General features: G+C 37.2%; 1 protein-coding gene across 1 annotated transcript in view; it reads right to left on the reverse strand.

The window, feature by feature from the left end:
* Positions 1-21160, reverse strand: part of PREP (prolyl endopeptidase) — a 145387-nt gene that overhangs the window by 41121 nt on the left and 83106 nt on the right. The window contains exon 10 of the mRNA XM_072642950.1: positions 15171-15274. Within this exon, the coding sequence (XP_072499051.1) occupies positions 15171-15274 (104 nt within the window). The remainder of the gene's footprint in view (positions 1-15170; positions 15275-21160) is intronic.

Here is a 21160-nt window from a genome sequence, read left to right on the forward strand (position 1 = left end):
TTTCTCATTTCAACAAGAATTCCATTCAACTTAACAAACATTTACTGAGTGCCTACTATGTACAAAGCACTTTACTAAGTTTTGGAGATAATTCAAACTGGGAAAACATAGCACATACATACAAAATAATTTTAATTCGTACATACATAAGAAATCTTTGTTACCCTTAATGTACAAAAACGGCATGATTAGCAAGCAACTAATACAGCATGTGTTTTCTGCTCTCTCACTAGTTATGAAACTCAGTTAATGATCTGAATGTCAGTGTCACATGTAACTCATAGAATATTAGATGTAACCCATGAAATAACCTAATTCAAACTTAGGTTACATGTGAATAAATGGTGGGCTAGTTATAACTTATTCAAGATCACTCTCCTAGTCAAAGAGGGTGGGCAGGGGTCACACTGAGTTATCCTGATCTATATCTTGCCACTGGATCCAGATGGCTCTGGAGGAGAGAGTGGGATTGGTGATTTTACATAGCCCTCTCTCACTTAAATCCAATTCACTTGCAAATCATGACATTACCTTCCTGACCTCATGGTCCTTTCCAATAATGAAGGACAAACAACAATCTGTGAATAGTAGTAACTGTTCCACTGGGGACCCAACTGGTCATTTCCAGTTGGGCAATGCAGCTCCTTCATTCCCTCCCTCCTCTCCTCTGTACAGATAGGGAATCACACCCTTACCTATGGGTGCTCTGCCCAAAGGAAAATAAATTTTGATCACTGAAACCACGCAAGATACCTTGGGGTTATGGGCTAGATTTCTTAAGGACCAGGTCTTAAACCCAAATCACTCTGGCTCTCACAGATGACCTCACTTGGTCACTGTTTGGGCTCCGAAGGCTCAGAGTGAAGATAAATAGCAATTGTTTCTGTACTGTCCAGAAATCCTAAGGGTTTTCCCCTCTCAGATTTATTTATTTATTTTTTGACTAGAAAAAAGAGGCCATTCTTTGCCTCATTTCTTACCTAGTTAATCACTGAATGGGTGTTGCCCTGGTCAAACTCTGACCTGGCAAAGACCGTAGCTTAAAAAGACCAAGGTCTCCCATTGCATCTGGGTTATCTCCAGTTGTCTTGATCTTTATCTTTGCCACTGGACCCAGATGGCTCCAGAGAAGGATGAGGCTGGTGACTCTGCACAGTTCTCCCTCACTTAAACCAATTCACTTGCAAATCATGACATCATCTTCCTGATGTCATGGTCCTCTTCAAGGACAAAGGACAAACAACAAGCTAGTCAGAGGTAGAACTGGGACAAGAACTTATCGCCTGCCCCTCTTTTTCTATTACACCACAACATTTCAGCATACCAGCTCATCATTATGTATGTGAACTACTACTACCACCTCATAATTAGACTCCCTGTTTCATAATCTTTCCCCCTTCTCAATCCATCCTAAACACTGTTATTCTCATAGTTGCAATTTGTTGCAGAGAAAGTACCTTACTAATAAAATCCAGAGTACAACTTCTTAAATCCATTTAAAATACTGATAAAAAAATGCAGACTCAGAAATACAATGTACTATGGAATTATTTGGTTTCAGTGCATTATAAAATGATAGTTAATAACCAATATTCTACAAAGATAAAGTCTGGACATAAACTCTATTAATAAAAAAGAAGTGAAAGATTTGTTTGGAAGATTGAAGGTGGTAGCTATTCACTGCTTAAGGGTGCAATATTAAGTAGAGACGGATGTTAGCTAAGAGAAATGAAAGCAGTGTTTGTGGATTGAATAGTAATCAATTCTACATAACTGTAGTAAAGTAAAGAACAAAATCTCAGTTGCTTTATACTGGTGACAGAAAGCACTAACAAAAGCCTCAGAATCAGAAAAATAGCACCAGAGCTCACTTACAACTTTTCATTTGACCTATTCATTCATTCTTTTAAAAAATATTTATTGAATGCCTAAGATGAGCAAAACACAGTGGGAAACTGGGGTAACAATAAAAACAACGCGAGATGCAAATAGAGAAAATTGTTACCTAAAACACATAACCAAAGGACTTAAAAACTTTCAGCAGCAAAATTCTTTGCCAAACTATTTAAGTTTGTTCCCACTGGTCAAAATTAACACCGCAACAAAACTCTTTTATTCCAACAAGTTATTATGCCCTTGCATTTCCTCAAAAACTACAAATACAAATTCCATACAATAAATCCTCCATGCAAGCAGGGGACAGAAAGGAAACCCTTTCTAGATAATTGCAAGCTGCTTAAAGTACAATTATTAAGACATCCATGAGTACCACAGTGCAGTTCACTACCACCCACTGGGAAACTTAGGGCCAGAAGTGGGCTCATGCTGGGGAAGGCCAACTGCAAAGAGATGGTCAATTAGAAGGAATCTTGTTAGTGAGCTTAGAAGCAGCACCACAAAAAACTACTGAGAAGCAGCTCACTGGGGGGTGACAAGAAAGAAGGAAAAAAAAATGAAGACAAATAAAAAAGCTCAGAAATCCTACTGTGTACATACAGAATAAATTCTTCTTGATTACCAAGATGCACCTGGCTGTGTAAGGGTTGAAAAAAAATTTATTTACTGTGCAAAAATATCAATGGTCAAAAGTGAATGTCCTAATGCATAAATAAGCCTTTTCTAAATGCCTTTGAGCTTTAAGTTTGCATGAGGAATTATACTGGTTGGTCATGTTTCCATTTATACTATTAATTACAAGTAAGTTGTACCAAGGCATGTGAAAGGCAGAGTGAAGAGCAAAAATTTAAGATGCAAAAATTTCATCATTAAGTAAAAAGACAGAGCAAAAAATACAGTACTATATAAATAATGTATGGTGTTCAGAGTCTTTAGGGTTAAAGGCATTAACTCCTCTCCCTCCCCGAAATATCAGGGAGTACAAGGTGCTATTAAAAAAATCCAGTAACCATGTCTAGGAAACTCCTAAGCGCTCAAACATCTAAGTTAATACAGTTCTCGGATTTAAAATACAGATCATTTGGCTCTCAGCAATTAGGATTTCTGATAAATCCTTTTCTTATTTATGAATATAACCTGAAAATTTTTAATCATAGAGGTAGGGAGAAAGGGAGGAGAGATGAGAAACCTTTCCCCCCAAAAAACAACAAAAACCCAAACCAAAACAAACCCAAGCAATACAATAATGAAGTTTGCAGTATTTTAAGATGTATAGAACACACACAAACACAAAATATATATGTGTGTATATATATACACATATATATGTAATATGTGTACATATGTATGTATGTATGTATATATGCACACACAAATCAAAGAGAGATTGTTATGTATCTTCTTTTCTTCCTAAGGTAAAGTAGGCAGTACAAGTGTTATCCTTATTCTACAGATCAGGAAACCTGCCCAGAGGGATAAGATTTAAATGACAATTAATGACAAGAACAGAAATGTCATGGGATCGCACAATGTCAGGTAAATCAAACTAATATTTGTCACAAGAATTGAAAGAGGCAAGCAGCATGATAAAACAGATCCACAAGTGTTTCAGATGAGAGATTATCCAGTAAGGGTCACAGAAAGAAAGGAGCAGCTGTGGTTGGTGAATCCCTGCTAAGGGATCCTGAGACAGCTGTTTGTTGATCCCATCATGTCACCAAAGAGATCTACTATCTGACCAGGCCATACATCCAAGATGAGACAGAAAGTTGTAAATTTTTAGAAATGGTGATGACTATGCTTTGTTCTGTTGATTCCTATGGACAGAAACACTATTTCCAGGAGGAAATCTAGAAAGCTTTGGCAAAAGTTATAGTCTCAGGCAAGAAAATGAAGATCAATTTTATCAATGCTATCCATAGATTACAAGCAGTGCAAAAGAGAAAAGCAAACTTGTGAAGTGAACACTTGTCTCAAGAACACACAGAGTCTTAAAATTGGCATTTGGATTTCTGATCATTAGCTTAAAATATCGAATGAAACAAAACTAGCCAGGGATGGAGTGTACTTAATAAAGATTGTTAATAATATAATTGCCTTGAATCTTATAAGTCTAATCAAAAGGGCTCTAAAATGAAAAACACATACACACACTACACATACACAGTCATAATATTCAACAAGTTATATCTCAAAAAGAAGAGTTTAAATGTAGGAAAAATAGTAGCTGAGACACCAAAAAGCTGACAGGAAAAAATGTAGCCTAGTAAATTTCATGGCTTTCAAATTTGTTTACATAAACGTACAAAATACAGAACAAAAATAAGATGAACTAGAGATTGGAATGGAAGGAAGCAAATTTGAAATTAAAGGTATCACTGAGGCTCAGTGGGCTGAAAATCATGACTGGAATATAACTCTAGATGGATACAACTTATTTAAAAGAAACAGGAGAGGTAAAGAGACAGAAAAGAAGGACAGGATAGCATTATAAAGAAGACATACTCATGTGAAGAAATTCAGGAATGGGGGGTGAGGGTGGACAGGAAGCAGGACAGAAAAATTTGAATGAAAATTAATAAAGAAGCAAAACGAAGGCCATGCAGTATGTGGAAAAGAGCAATAGCTTTGACATTAGAAGACCTGGGTTTGTATCCTGTCTCCAACAATACCTGGGTGACCCTGAACAAATAACTTAACCCCCTCTGGGCCTCAGTTTCCTCATCTTTTAAATGAGGGGATTAAATTAGATGGCCTCTAAAATCCCCAACAACTTCAAATCAACAATCCTATAATTCTAATTTAGAAGTAAAAGTGATTTTGAATTCATAATATATTAGAGATCAGTCGAGAAAGAGGAAATGGAGGAGCTTGGTTATAGGTCATAAGCCTAGCAAAGAGGAAAGAAGAAATGGAGGAGCTTGGTTATAGGTCATAAGCCTAGCAAAGAGGAAAGAAGAAATGGAGGAGCTTGGTTATAGGTCATAAGCCTAGCAAAGAGGCACAAGACAGTTGCTCTTTACCACTTCTGGCCACATCATTGGCCCCTCAGGTACTCAGTAGACTAGATGCACAGATACTCCTGACAAAATTTCCCCTTTGCCCTCTAATTTCTCTATCTCCTCATATACTCAGAGGGTAGATCATTATCAAGCAACTCGTAAGAGCTTTAGCTCTCCCCTTACTATTTTGAGTGGGACAGAGTAAGTCAAACAGGATAAACATGGATGGGATAAAAGCTACATTGCAAACATCTTTACATAAAATTTTCCATCCTACTCACTGACTTCTTCCAAATTTGTCCAAGGCACCAGCATTCTTCCTTTCACCCAGGTTCTTTTCATCTTCAATTTCTCACTCTCCCTCACCTAACCTATTGCCAGATCTTTGCTGCTTTAACCTCCTTAACTCTTCCCCTTCTATTTTTGCCTGGCCACTATTCATGTTCAGGCCCTCATCACCTCTTGCCTGGCCTACTGAAATAGTTTCCTATTTGGTCTCCTTACTCTAAGTCTCTCTCCTCTACAATTCATCCTCCACACAACTGCCAGTGATTTTCCACAAGCTTAAGTTTGAACGTGTTGCTCCCCTCCTCAATAAACTCCAGTGGCTCCCTATTATTTCATTTCTCTCATCCTTTCAAAGTTATTATTTCTCATAAAATATACAATTATCATTACAGTTGTATTTAATTTGTAGATAAGTAAATGGGGGTGAATGTTCAGATTTCTACTGATAGCATAATCAAAAATATTTAGAACCAATGTGATACACAACAGTATAACTTGGCTTGGAATGAGGTTTCCCATGGAGCATCCCTGGGATCTATGGTTGGCCCTGGGTCTTTTGTCTTTCTTTGTATCCTCAATACTTACTACATGACTTGGTATATAGTTGGCACTTATTAAATGGTAAGCTGAGTAACTTTCGAATATTTTTATCAGTAATATGGATAATGATAAATCTGACATACTTATCATATTTGTAAATAATGCAAACCTGGGACTTGGTACTCCTCAAGATCCCCAAAGATCTCAAGAAACTCAAAACAATGGACTGAAATAAAAAAAGGTAAAGTTGGATAGGGATAACTATAGTCTTAATTTTGGCTTTAGAAGACAACTTCTCTAGATAGTAGCCTGCACAGAAAAGATTTGGAAATCTTAGGAGATTATGAGTTCAACATGAATTCACACTGTGATATGGAGTCTAAAAGCTAATAAAATATTCAACTGAAGTAGAAGAGCTATTGCTGTATTCATTCTTGGGTACTAAGTTTTAGAAAGCACATCGAAGAGTTGGAGAGCATGAACAGGAGGACAATAGGGATAGTGAGGTCACTGAGGTTATGCTATACAAGTATCTGGGGAGAGAGTCAGAGCATGATAGCTGTCTTCATGGATTTGATGGATTGCCATATAAGAAAAAAAATCAAGACTTACTCTGTTTGGTCCCAGAGAGTGGAACTAAGAACAATAGGTGGAAAATGCAAAGAGGCAAATTTAGGTTTAATGACAAGAAAAACTCCCCTACCAACTGGCACTGTCCAAAAAAGGAATGCGTTACCTTAGGAGGGCATGGATCCCCTATATACTGGAGGACTTCAAGTATAGTCTGGATATCTATTTGTCAGGGATATGGGAGACTATTTTTAGTTAGGTACAAGTTGGACTAAATTGTCTCTGAGGTCCCTATAATCTCTAAAGAGTTACTTCAGGTCCTTTAAGGATTTAAAGGATTATAAAAGGGTGAAAGACATGAACAGGGTATTCCAAACAGAAGGAAGCCCTAGATGTAGCATGTTGTAAGTAACAAGGAAATAACCTTCCTGACTAGGAGAGGAAGATTTTGCTAGGTGAATAGTAGGAAATAAGGATCATGACAGGTGTGGAGGCTGGAAGGACACTGACTGTGAAGGGACTGGCAAAACAAGAAAGTGGTTAGGTTTGAGTTATGAATGATAATTGGAATTTATTATGCGTTCTTGCTTGGCAAATATGTATTACTTTGTTTGCAATTAGTTTTATAATTATATTTTCCTTTTAAAGCAGATTCTAACCTGTCCCTGAAAAATACATAAAAAAAATATGTTTCCTTTTTATCACTACCTTACAGGTAAAGAACTGCAATCGGCAAATGACAATGATGGCAGAATTGTCAAGTTCACTTCATTAAACTAGGAAAAGATGTTAGTTCTCTGCTAAAAGATGATTTGTGGAAATAGAAAAAAAAATCTCCCCTACCCAAACCTTTATAGGTCTAGTGATAGTAACAATATTTTTCCTCTGGAGAGACAATAAAATCTTTCCAGTTCTTGATCTATCTTTACTCATGGTGCTGACTTATCTTCAGCTGACCATCAAGGAGACTCAAATCAGAACAAGAGAAGGGGAGGAAAAAGCTGACAGGCCAGATGAGTTTGTCTCTTATCTGTCTTAGCCACAAAAGACAGAGAAAGCAAGAAGCTAGAAAGCAGCTGGGTGCTTGTACCCATTATAAAATATTTTCAGTGGAGTTAAGGAATGAAACTTTCAAAGAAGAGGTAGAATAGCAAAACTGTCCTATAAAAATTTTCATTCTTATTGATCCATTCTATTCTGTCACAAAAAGAAAATCGAAGTAGTCACCTCACTTTTCAAGAAATCTATATTAAGAAGACAGAAACACACAATGATTAAAGCACTGTGGTATAAAAAGATAACAATCTGGAATAGACACCCCACCCCCCGCCCCCACTGAGAACATGCAATTAGAGAAGGGGTCATATGCTTTGGACACAGAAGTTAGTGTCTGGATCACTTTACAAGTAGCAACGGCTTCATGCCAGAGTTGTCTAAGTCACTCTGCTGATATCTTGCAGAAGCTGCTTTGCTAGTTGTCCTGCTGCCAGTACTGGTATTAAAGCCAAACTTCTGAAAGAAATCCAAAACGGAAACTTTGGGGGCTTCCCTTGGAGGTCTAGCAGAAGCTGAAAAGTTTAAATGATTAAGTTTCGTCCCTTATGCACAGAGATTAAAGGTGAGGAAGGTGAGGGCTAAGGCTGCCTTCTCTAGACATTTCATAATCATCTGAAGGAGAAAAAAAAAACGAGCAAGAAAGAGAAGAACCATTAAGCAAAGCAGCTACACTGGTTCATTTAATAGAAAGTATCTGCATGAATTTGTGTGTATTTGTTTCATCTATTTTATCTGTTTTGTATAGAAGAATAAGGAGAAAATAGTTCTCATAATAACAAAAGGTTAACATTACCTGTATTCATCTTTATTCTTGCTTTATCTACTTAATTTGATTATAAAGTTGACTTACCACGATGACTGATGACACAAAAAAGGCATATCTAATTGGAAGGCCTTGCACTTTGCCCAACAACTATTTGATAAGAACAATATTTATAATACCAAGTAAGGTAGATGGTATTGTGCTCCTTGAATCAAGTTCCAAAATGCTGCAGAGATCCATAATTAGTCATAATTAGTTCAGTCTAACAACTCACACTGTAAAGTTACCAAGAAGATGGAAAAAATCAATTGTCCAGAGAATGATATGCTGTTGCATGGACAACCTATAGAACTAGAAACACCTCTATATAGCACAGACAGTGTAATGGGCTTAGGACTAACCAGGAGGAAGAAAGTGGACTGGCCTGCCTGAAGTCTCCTCTGCTCCTCCCCTCTAGAACAATGGCTCATTTTAATATTATCCTAGGGATGCTGTTTAGAGCCATAGCCATGGAATACCATAGACTCTTAAGAACTTAAGTTGTGGGTAAATGTATAGGTCGATGGAGAGATAAATAGTGAGCATAAATAGGCTGTTTCATATTATAAAGAATTTTGTAGGAGAAATGGTATCAAGGATGTCACTGAAAGATGGGCTGCTGATCCTAGAACTAAGTTGGAAAAACATGTGAAAAACCTGTGTGCTTTACTGGTCTCCCTGAAATGTCAAGAGTTCTAGAGCAAGGTTCTAGACCTGAGCAAGGTCTCCAAAACATTATGTGGAGAACTATGAAATATCTATGATGAACCTAGACAAAAGTCATGTAAAATGAGAGGATACAAACTGTACTATTGGAGAGTTACTAGCTGTGTGACTCTGGGTAAGTCACTTAACCCCATTTGTTTCAGTTTTGTCAACTGTAAAATAAGGTGAAGAAAATAAGCAAACCACTCCCATACCAACAAAACCTCAAATGGGGTCATGATGAGTTGGACATGACTGAAACAAATCAACAACAACAACACTGTTGGAGAGAGAACCCACATTAAATATCTCATTGTTAAATATTAAGCAGCAAGGCATGGCAGAGGGGCAGGGATCTGGACAATACACATTGGCTTTCATTATTCAGTGACATAATCCCACAAAAAAAATGCCTCTGTTAGTAATGAGCCATACCTTACTAAAGAAATTTATTACAATTTATCAAACTTCTAGTATGTGTGTAAACACTGTGAAGTACTTTGTAGGATATAATATGAACAAGACATGTTCAATGTCTTGTTGCACAGACATATGCAATGTTTGCAAAGAGCAAAAAATATAAAAAGAATACAGGCAAAAAAAATACTTAAAAGAGAGCCACAAACAGAATGCTATGGTAGCATACAGAAAAAAGCAACCACTCCAGGCTGGGAAGAAGAGAGAGAATGATCTAGTGGCATTTCTATAGGCAAAGCTATATGTGTAGGACATTTGAGATGAGGGAAGTGGGGGGAGTAAAGATACAGATACAGAGATGAGAGTGCTCAGTGGTCTGCTTTGGTTGGGATCATAAAACTGGAGCAGAAAGGGCCTTTATAGGCTCTTGAGCTCAACATCTACCATTTTACAAAGCAGGAAAATGATGTCCAAAGATCTCGTAAGTGATGACATGAAGGTCATTCAGAGAGTAAGTCAAAGAGGCAATAAATGAACCCAAAGTGTAAGATTTGAGAAGGAAATAATGAGTGAGAAAACACTAGAAATGTAAATTGGGACCAGAGGGTCTTGAATGACAAGTTAAAGAGTTTTGATTTTATTGCTTAGGCAATAGGAATTGTCTGAGCAGGAGTACAACATATTTTTGACACTGTCTTGAAAATTACTGCAGATAATTAAATATCCAGGGTTGAGAACAGAGCTTTGGGTGAATGCCTACATTAAAAGGAGGTAGGATGAAAAAAGAATAAATAAGGTGAAAGTTTTACTGGAGAAAATAATGGAATTGCTTTTCTTGCTGCCAGTTAACAGAACATCAGTTACAGGACTGTGGCACATAATTTATTTCTCTCTTATAAGATAGCAACAAAACAAAGGATATTTTCTATTATCTTCTGTAGTCTTGAACAATTTTAACCCAACTGATAAGCTGAAGAATGAAAAAGGGATCCAAACAATGTACTTGCTGATTACAAATGCAACACTGCAATCTTGAATGCCAGTATGACAAAGTGAATTTTGAGGCAGGACATGAACCTGTTTAACCAAGATGGTATTACCAACAAATATAAATATCAAGAAGAACCTCAAAGCTCAGCTTATAAATACCTAAGAAGTTGTTCACTCTAAAGCAGCAGTCAAATAATTTACTTTCACAATGAAAATGACAACTTCTAGTAATGTCTGGCAATTTTCTGTCGATTAATTTCTAAAGACTTTCACACACTCTAAATGTTTCTGATTGGAATACCTATTTCAGGATCTTAACCTTCTAGAATGATAGTATAACATCAGTTAATACAGGATTTAACAAGGAAGCTGACAAGTCAATAGTGCAAAAATTGCATTTCTGCCATGGGCTTTTTTAAATGATTATGAAAACAGTAGTTAACACTTGGAGAATGTGTTTTCTGAATGGCAAAGCTGGAACTCTGGTTATGTGAAAGTACTATCATCACATTTTGATTTTGTCATTGTGGAAATTTCCTCCTCCAACACAGACCAGAAACATGTCTCTTAATTCAGAAAATTAAGAGGTTTTGCCATGGTAGAGCACAAAGTGCTGCCCTGGATCTTGCATAAGCCAGAAAATTACTAAAGGTTTGTTGAGTAGAAATGCCATCAGTGTGGAGAAACTGAAGCTTATTTAGAGAAAATACACCAGTGTATGAAACTGTACTAGTAGGGTTTGGGGTTAAAGACAGAGGGTTTGGAAGACCTAGGTTAAAATTCTAACTTTGGTATTTACTGACCCTGAGACCAACTCTGATTGAAAGTGCAACAATTTGTTCACTATGGTTCATTGCATGTGAACTTACTGTCACTGAGGATCAAGGAAAAAAAACAAGCATTCTGATAATAATTAAGGAGCTCTTCAGCACTAATACTTTTATATAATTATTACTGTTATTATTATTTTGGAGGGGAGACCCAGGTTTTCATTTTACAGGGAACTCTCAGTGCAGAAACTCCCTACATTCAAGCAGATGACTGACTTCTACATCATTTAGTCTTAGAGAACTGCCCAGAAAACTGAGAGGTTAAGTAACTTGTCCATTGTCATATAGCTAGTTTGTGTGTGTTAAAGGTAGGAATTGAATTTAGGTTTCTCCATAAGTCAAGACAAACCCTCTACTAATGCTTACTTTACTCAATTACACAAAAGGGATAGTATCCAAATTCCCGCAGGTATTCCTTAGAAAGAGGAATATTTAAGTGTTAGAGAACAGGTACAAAATTATAATGCTGGAAAAGCACATTTTAATCTCATGATTTCTGAGATTTTCCCCCTCCACACTGAAGTTTGCTTTCTCTCATTTAATCTAAGCATTTGTATCTTAACTTGCTTTAAAATCATCTCCATCCTGTAAAATGTGAAGCCAAGGACGACATGAACTTTGGAAATGATTCCCTTTCAAGCTTATGAAAAGTATTTGTGTTTGTGTCAGTGGGGAGGGGGTGAAGATATCTTTCAGTAGCTGAACAAGAATAAGATCCTTTCTCAAAATAAAAAGCACACCCTTGTCATGCCATAGTATGCCCACGTTTTCTTGGTTAAGATTTTTTTTGCCACCTATATTCATTTTACCACTTTGCTGTTTCGAAAAGAGTATATACTATACAAAGTGAGTCATGAGTGACATCTAACACTTTAAGATAAGGCTCCTACTTCCATGGAGCTTATATTTTAAGAAATTATATATATTTTTTGGAGTAAGGAATTATATTCTCAGCACAAAAGCTGTTGCTATAAATTGCTACCTCCAAAAAAAAAGTCTATTTCCTCAGAATCTCATTTTAAAAATTATATCCCCCCTGTATAGTTCAGTTTTCCATCTAGAAATGTAATCAGGGATGGAAAGACTTTGTGCTGATACAAGTACCTTCTGTATTTTATAGTTTTTAAACCAAGAGCAGCACACACAAGGAGCAAACAGACCTCTTATGGGTTTTAATCATTCTGCCTGCCTCTTCAAGCACTCTGATTTTCTCTCTCCTTGATTTGTTTACTTTATCAACAGAAGCTCTAGGTAAACAATGTTGTTATAATGCTGTGCCTGAAGATCATGATGGCCTGCCATTAATCGATGTCTCATAGGTACTCAAGATATAATTGAACTCTGTTGTTTGATTTAAAGCAATAAAGCAATACCAACACTTCAGAGAAAGGGAGGGGGAACAAAATTAGAGCAAAGAAATATTCTTTTCAAACTGTAAATATGCGAAATATGAAAACACTAAGTTTAAGAACTACCAACAAGTGTGTTAAAGTGATTGAAAGAAAAAAAGGAACACCTTTTACAAATCACTCTTCCTCTTCCTCAAATCTCCTCTACCCCCTACAGCATGGCTTTCTATAGCATATTTTTAGAATATTTTCAATTTACTCCTATACCACTCTTTATCTCTTTGTTTTTTTAAAATATTTAATTACTAGCATCACTGTGAAGAACATCATGAAGATGTGAAAACATTTTCTACTCTCACAGGATCACAGACTGGGAGCTGGAAGAGACCTTACAGGTCGTCCAGTCCAATTTCTTTTTATAGATATGGAAACTGAGGCCAAGGGTAGTTAAATAACTTGTCCATGGTCATAAAGTAAGATAATGCCTCTACTGGAATTTGAACCCATGTTTTCCTGAGTCCATGTCCATTGCTTAGACCATGCTTTACTTCACACAGGTACTAAGGAAAAACTAAAGACTAGATTTTATCCCAAAAAATTAAGTTCAAGTCTCATTATGGGTCAAGTGTTTTCCAAGGTCTCTGTCCACCCTGAATTATCAGAGCTCTAAACTAAAAACAGGACAAGAACATACTTAAGCCATACTACCTACTTTTATATATTTTTAAAATAAAAATACGTATTCATATTAGAACTTATGCACATGAAGACTAAAAATTTCCCAAATGTGGATCACGATTTTCCACCACATGGCAGAAATCCATTAAGATTCTAAAACCAATAAATTTTTGCCCAGCAACTTTCACATATTTACCTATGATTTTCTCTGTTGTGGTAGCACAAAAAAGTTGCAGCTGTTTTAAAAGCTCAGTGTTAAGTATGATGTCTTTGGGAGATGAGAGCAGGTTAAGGGAATTTCTGGAATGGCATGGTAAAGACAGTAATGGAACATTGGATTATTTTTTTCCAAGTCTGATTCTGTAGTAAGGGTCCATATTTATAAAACTGATGGATTTGTACTTGGCATAATAAACCATTCCTAACTGCGAAATTTTACCTCTGCCTTTATCATTAAAAATCCATAACTTTCCTAGCTGGTAGCTGGATTTTTTGTGGCATCTGGGAGGTGTGCTACTAGATTCAGACTGAAAAACTAAGTCCCACGGGGGTTGGAAGTTGGGGATGGAACCTGCTGAAAATAGGAAAAACTAGAAGCTGAAATACACACCATAACCCTCACTACAAGACTCAGGTAAATGTACCACTAATGCCTCAGGGGCTGAGCAAGGGTCTACCCCTCAGAATCTGGGACAAAAGTAGACAATATTACTCCCCAAAGTTGGAACTAACAACAGTCAATATAAAAGAGATGATGTAACCTGGACTTAGAAATGAGCCACTCTAAGAGATACTACGTAAATGGGAGGCAGGGATACTGCCCATAGCTCAGCAAGTAGTACTGAATATTTCCCTGAAACTTCAGAAACATACTAACTTAGAATGAAATTACCATTAAATATCCAGCAATCTAATTTATTGTGATATAACTCTCATGAACTGGTGAAAGATAAGAAATACTGAAAAAGGAGATATGGGTAGCAAACTATTTGTTAGAATATCTATAACACTGTCCTGGGCAGAAGATGTTCCGATTCTGATGAGTACTATCAATTTTTTTGTGTGGGTTTTTTTGTGTGTGTTTACTTTCGTTTTTTTGGCTGGATCTGTGTTCACTGGCACAGCAAACTAATAATGAGAAAATTTCTTCAAGCAATAAAGGCTAGTATCTGCTTTATGATTTCTGGTTTTAATGCTGCCTAGGGCACTGAAAGAGTTTAAAATGACTTGCTCAGAGTTCTCCAGCTTGTTTGTGTTAGGGGAGGAACTTGATTCCAGGTCTTCCTGACCTTGAGCACAGCTTTCTCTCCAATATTTCACATTTGTTCTCTCTGGGCAAGTTACCAAGACACAAATATTCTTAGAGCAGAGAAGTTTATTATCATTAAGCTAAGTAATTCTCAGTCAGAGGAGTCATCCCTTAAGAAAGGATACTTCTAATTATTCTCTAATTCTCTGAACATCAAATAGACTTCTGGTCTGGTTTCCTGAATTACCTACCTACCTGGTGGGAATGACTAGTACCAGTCTTCTTGCTGGACATATCTCCTAACACAGTAAATTATTACCTGCATATTTTGTTTCTAAAGCAGTCTCTCTCATGAGTTTTGTTAGTAAGGCTTATCCTCTCAGGATGGGATTACCCTTGGGTAAATGAGGTTTTTAATCAGACCCCAGATGGGCAAAACTCCCATAAGAAATAGCTTCTAACAGGATTCCAGTCTCTCTCCAACAATTTTAACTACAACATGAGGCAGAATGCTGAACTTCTTTAAAGTAGAACAATTTATGTGGAATTAACTGTATCTGCCCTTGCAGCTTTGACAAGGAAGGACCGTGATAATGGAGAGCTTGTGCTTCAGGTCAAAAGCAATGTCTATAGGACCAGAACCTCTGCACATACCAGCCCTGCAGCTCCTGACAAAGCTGGAATGTTAATGGGAGCTACTCCAAAATCTTCAGTTCTGATTCCATGTTCACCCAACAGCTGTACTGGCTACTGAGTTAAATAAACAGCTATTTATTGGAAGAGGAACATCTGTGTTACCTGGACAGTTTGGTAATCAGAAGCATCAATTCCTTTCACAGTCACCTCTCGGAAAATTCTGGGCTCTAACTCCTCTCTGGTAAGATCACAGTGATAAATAATACCTGAAACAGAGTTAAAGTCACAGATGAGTAAAAGGAACTCATTAAAGGAATAATACTGGGATGAAAAAGGAAAAGAGTGAGGCACTGAACACATTCTCAGTTGGACATAATAATGCACACATTTTATTTCATTTATTTTTAATTCCTACTGCTTAATATTTTTCAATGAGACCAAAGAAGAAGAGTCAGATAAAAAAATTGAAAAAATAAAATATAGTTAAAAATATATGAATGTAAGTAGGAAGATAAAAATAGAATTAAAGACACATATGCACATTTCTATATCCAAACATCTACTTTATATATGCTGTGTAGATATATGTATGCAATACACACATGCATACACATACACATACATATGTGTCCATATATGTATATCCAAAGCCAGAAAATACTGGGGTCTGGTTCTAGTCCTTACTCAACCATTTTACTTGCTATTGAAACTTGGGCAAACCTCAAACTTTCTGAACCTATTTTCTCATTTGTAAAACGAGAAATCTAATAATAACTAGGCCCTACCTACTTCAAAGGAATATTCACAAAGCATTTTGTACAAGGTAAAGTGCTACACATATATAAGGTATTATTTATTAAGTATAATAGTGCTTACTGTTTTACTTTTGTAAGTACCTCGATATCTCTTATTTCATCTTACTATAGATCAAACAGAAAACACCCTATTATCCATAGATGTGGAAGGTCATTTAATCCAACAGGGAAACCTAAATCTAGAGAGGCTAAAGGACTTGCCCAGGATTGCATGTATAGAGCCAGGATTTGAACCCAGGTCCACTGACTCCAACTCCAGCATCCTTTTCATTATGCTACAAAGTCTGCTGGCTTCAAATCAACCCTTTGGTAGAAGAGGGATTATCACCATTTGATAGTTGGGAAAAATGAAGAAACAGAAATGATCAAATACACATACTTACCTATGCAGCCACTGCCTCCTTCAAGCTAGATACTCACAGACTTATATGCACACACATTCAGACGCGAGGCTTAACACATCATTCAATAAGCATTTATTAGCACCCACTGTGTGCCAAGCATTCTACTAGGTCAGTGGGAACACAAAGACAAAAACCTGAAATAGTCTCTGTCTGTAAGAAGCTAACATTCTGGTGGGAATAGTCTTACAGGAGTTACAAGATCACAAGTAACTACTCTAGAAGCATCGATTTTTGTTTTTCTGGGAGATGTGCACTGCACAACATCCTACATGACTGACTTGTTTAAATAATATTGATAATTAAAATGCCATTCCCTGAATCTAATGCAGCTGTAATTTACTGCCCAAGAAGAAAAACGAGCTAAATAAAAATCAACAACAAATAAGACAGTAAGTAAAACACTTATACTGCTGTGTTTATGAAACAAGACTTGGTAACCCACAGGGTGGCTGGCAACGAAACAGCATCTCGCCACATAATACTTTTTTTTTTTTTTTAACATATGCTGTCAAGCACATTAAAATCAATTTAGCATTCCCAATACAAGTTGGAAAGACAGAAATGAATGATTCTGCTCATGGGGCACATTTAGATGGCCTCATTGAGTATTAAAACATGAGTTCTCCCTTCTCTTTTCACATATGTGTACATATACATATGACTACACGTATATACAAATACAAATGAAATATACATGTCTATATTAAATAACAGGTTAAAGTCCCAGCCTTTTGTCTGGGAGCTGGGGATGAGTGAAAAACTCAGGCTTCACACAAACAGGCCTAAGTAATTCATCTGCAGTCTTTAAAATAAAAACAAAACAAAATTAGTAAAAGGATAAGTCATGAAATGAAAATGTACCTTTCAGGATATAATTTAAAAGGCTAAAATAGATGTATAGTTATCTCTAATAATTTTATGTCAATTCTGCACTCTTACTATCATTACATTACATTTTAAAGTTTTCTTTCTTTTAAAACTTTTAAAGTTCTCTTTAAAAAGACTGGAATTCAAGTATCCTGACTCCCAGGCCATGTTTTTGCCTATGACCTCCCAGAAGGGATATCCTTCTTTCTTTCCTCCTCTGCTTCCCTCCATCTTCAGGCCATACAAGATCCATAGGGCTGCACCTGCCACTGGGGCCATTCTCCTTCTCTTTTGACTGGCTACTGAACCCTGGGCAAGCTTCACATTTGTTGAACCTATTTTCTCATTTATAAAATGAGAAATCTAACAATAACTAGGCAAGAAGAGCAACATGATTGACCCTGCATCATGAGTAAGGCCCCAGGTCAGCTCTCCTTCATTCTTCTTTCTGCACTGCTTCTGAATCTGGACTTTCTTCACCATCCCCCTGTGGGGGTAACTTCATCCCCACTCTTCTGATTTTCAGCTTAAGTGTTGTCTTCTCCAGTTAAAATGTAAGCTCCTTGGCATCAGGGACTATCTTTTTAACACAATACCTGGCATGCATTAACGCTTAGTAACTATTTAATGTCTTGCTGACAAATGTGTACTGAGTTGAAAGCCAATGTTAAAGATAACAGAATATGAATAAGAATAACCTAGTGTTTGTTCTGTCTCTACCAGTAACTTGCTATGTGACTTTGGGCCATGTTTCTGTTTTTTGGTGCATGTTACTCTGATAAAATGGGACAAATTATACATATATTGTAAGAATCCACTTAGTATTCCTTATTCTTCTCCAGTCTGTACTAGGGACTTCCTTTATCATGTCCCAGAGACTTTATCATTCTGAAGATGACTCTAGCCCTGAAATTCACATGTTGGAAACATGCACTGGTACTATAGTGTCTTCCTAGTTCTTCCCAAAACTTCCACATAAGGAGGGTGCCCACGTCAGTCACTTATCATTCTTCGCAAGGATACACCCTGGACTTTGACTTTTTCTGCTAGGACCTGGTCAGGTATCTTCATCCCACTCTTCCTCCCCTACCATGTGTTGTCTTCTCCCATTAGAAAAAGCTTGCGTAATATATGACCCACAGGCAGTATGTAGTGCACGCCAGTTTTACATCTCCAGAACTGTTCAAAGGCTGTCTGAAATCCTTTCAAGGGCTGTAAGCAGAGTGCAGGCCATAAATGTGCCTCAGGCTGGATGTTGTGCTGGCTAGCATCAGAATTTAAACTCCTTAAGGGGCAGGAACAATTTTTCTTTCTTCCACTTTGGTATTTAATAAATGCTTGTTGACTAACTGACTAACATCATAACAAAGACAATACAGTACCTACCGTGTGTCAGGCACAGTGCTAAGCACTTTACAAATACTATCTCAATTGATCTTCACAATCCTAAGAGGTAGGTGCTATTATAACTCTTCACTTTACAGTTGAAGAAACTAGTAAACAGAATTATTAAGTGACTTGCCCAAGGTTGCATAGCTACTAAGCGTCTGAGGCTGAATTTGAATTCTGCTCTTCTTACTACAGGCCTAGCACTCCATCTACTACGCCATCTAGCTGCCTAACCAGCATGGCTGGGAAAATAGTCTTTTAATTAATGGAATAGTTTAGTTAAGAAAGAATAATCATTTCTGTAAGGAAAAGAATTTAGATGGGGGGAAACATGGGAACAACAACAACAAACCTAACTATTATAGGTTACATTTAAAAAGTATTTAGTACACTCAGAGCAAAGAGAAAACAATGTACAGCAGTGAGAGGGTGACTCTTAAGGCAAGGGGATAATATGGGTTGGTCAAGAACTAAACTGAATATGGCTAAATGCCAAGATTTCCAGAAAAGGCATCAGGTGCCAAGGACAACCATGAAAATAAAAATAAAATTACAGTTAAAAATAAAAAGCATACAGAGAAAGTACTTGAGACAAAATGGCATGTGGCACTACTAAAAGAATTAGCACATCATTTGTGATGGAGAATACAGTAAATGGCTTGTCTAGATTAGAAGGTTTATGACAGAAAGGTTAGATAGTAACAGGATGGCCAGATCAAGGAGGATGGCTTTGAAAGCAGGTAAGGGCTTGATGTGGTAGGAATGAAAAGCTACCAGAAAGCTTTGTACAGAGAAGTGACAAAAATAGATATGTGTGTACACGTACACACACACACACACACACACACACACACACACTCTCAAACAAAAATATACACACATACACATATATACATCTGTATATACATGTGTAAACACACATTCATATATGAACATATATACATGTATACACATATATACACACATATTCTCTCTCTACCTCAAATCTAGGGGCAATTAGGTGGCACAGTGAATGGAGTGCTGAGTCTGGAATGAGGAAGATCTGAGTTCAAGTGTGACTTACTAGCTGTGTGACCCTGGTTAAGTCACTTAACTTCTGCTTGCCTTAATCTGCTAGAATAGGAAATAGCACACCACTTTGGTATCCTTGCCAAGAAAATCCCATGGACAATAAGGAGGAGACTGTAAAAGCTGGCTTAAAGCTTAACATCAAAATTGGCAGCTAGGTGGTACAGTGGATAGAGCACCAGGCCTGGAGTCAGGAAGACTCATTTTCACGAATTCAAATCCAGCCTCAGACACTTACTAGTTGTGTCAGCCAGGGCAAGTCACTTCACCCTGTTTGCCACAGTTTCCTCATCTGCCAAATGAGCTGAAGAGGAAATGGCAAACCATTTTAGCATCTGTGTCAAGAAATCCCCAAAGGGGGTCATGAAGAGTCAGACAAGATTCAGATGACTGAACAACAACATATATAAAAAGCTGTGCGTGTGTGTGTGTGTGTGTGTGTGTGTGTGTGTGTGTGTGTGTGACAGAGAGAGAAAGAGAAAAGGAAGGAGGGAAAGAGGGACAGAGGGAGGGAGAACAAACTACTCAGACAGAGGTACGCAGGACGGAAGAGGTGAAAGACTGGAAATCTAGATATGAAATAATAAAGAACTGGACTAGAGCAGTGGCAGTGAGAATGAACAGAGAAATCTGAGAGCTACTACAAAGAGCTAATAGGCCTTGGTGATATGTTGGTATAGAAGAAGAAACCTCAAAGACAACATCCATTTGGATTCTGCTTTGATTATTGGTTGGGCAGAAGAATTTGCTCCAATGTTATCAAAGAGATAAATGTCTTCTCAAAGACATCTGTATTTAACATAAAGATCATGGCAGCTTCTTTCATCATGGATCTCTGTGACTAACATCAAAGCATCTGTGCTATTGGACTGGACTTGTAAGACTGCATTGGATCTGCTACAGATAATCTTGAAAATTTCTTACAACTTCCAACTAGTAAAAGTTGTGCAACTGAACTACCAAGTGGTTTGAGACACGGTATAAATATACCAGTGCTCGTTATTGCCCTGACGATTTATTTGCAGTGCACTATGAGGCAATCTGGTATTAGTGCACTAGTTTGGAAACACGGGTTTTAATATCAACTCTGCCACTATTAGCTGTGTAACTTTGGGCCAGGGACCTTGCCTCCTTGGTCCTTACTGTTCTCACCTGTAAAAGGAGAGGGGTTGGACTTTCAAGGGCCTTAGCAGTTCCCAAACCCCAACAGAATATAAGCTTCTTAAAGACAAGAGTAGTTTTATTTGTCTTTGTATCTCAATGTGCTTGAGTTACTCTTTGAACAGCAGCAATGCTTTAAGAAGTAATTTCTTCAGAAATGCTTGTTTAATTGAATAGTCTCCATAAGTTCTGCAACATCAAATCAGAACAAAGGAAACACCCCAAAATTCTTAATGGGAAGTGGAGATCGTGTAATGTTTTCTGTGGAAGCAGGAACCTTCCTTACAATTTTGGGCCCTCTGGGATGGAATCCTCCAGGCTGAGGAATGCCAGGGCCTTATACCAGAAAGCTTTCCAAATCAGAGTTTCATCAACATTTATAGAACCTGATAATTGTTACTTCTATTTGATGCATTTTAATTAAATGTTGTTATATTTGGATCTTAGG

Source organism: Notamacropus eugenii, chromosome 2 (assembly GCF_028372415.1).
Source record: "Notamacropus eugenii isolate mMacEug1 chromosome 2, mMacEug1.pri_v2, whole genome shotgun sequence".
Classification (NCBI taxonomy): domain Eukaryota; kingdom Metazoa; phylum Chordata; class Mammalia; order Diprotodontia; family Macropodidae; genus Notamacropus; species Notamacropus eugenii.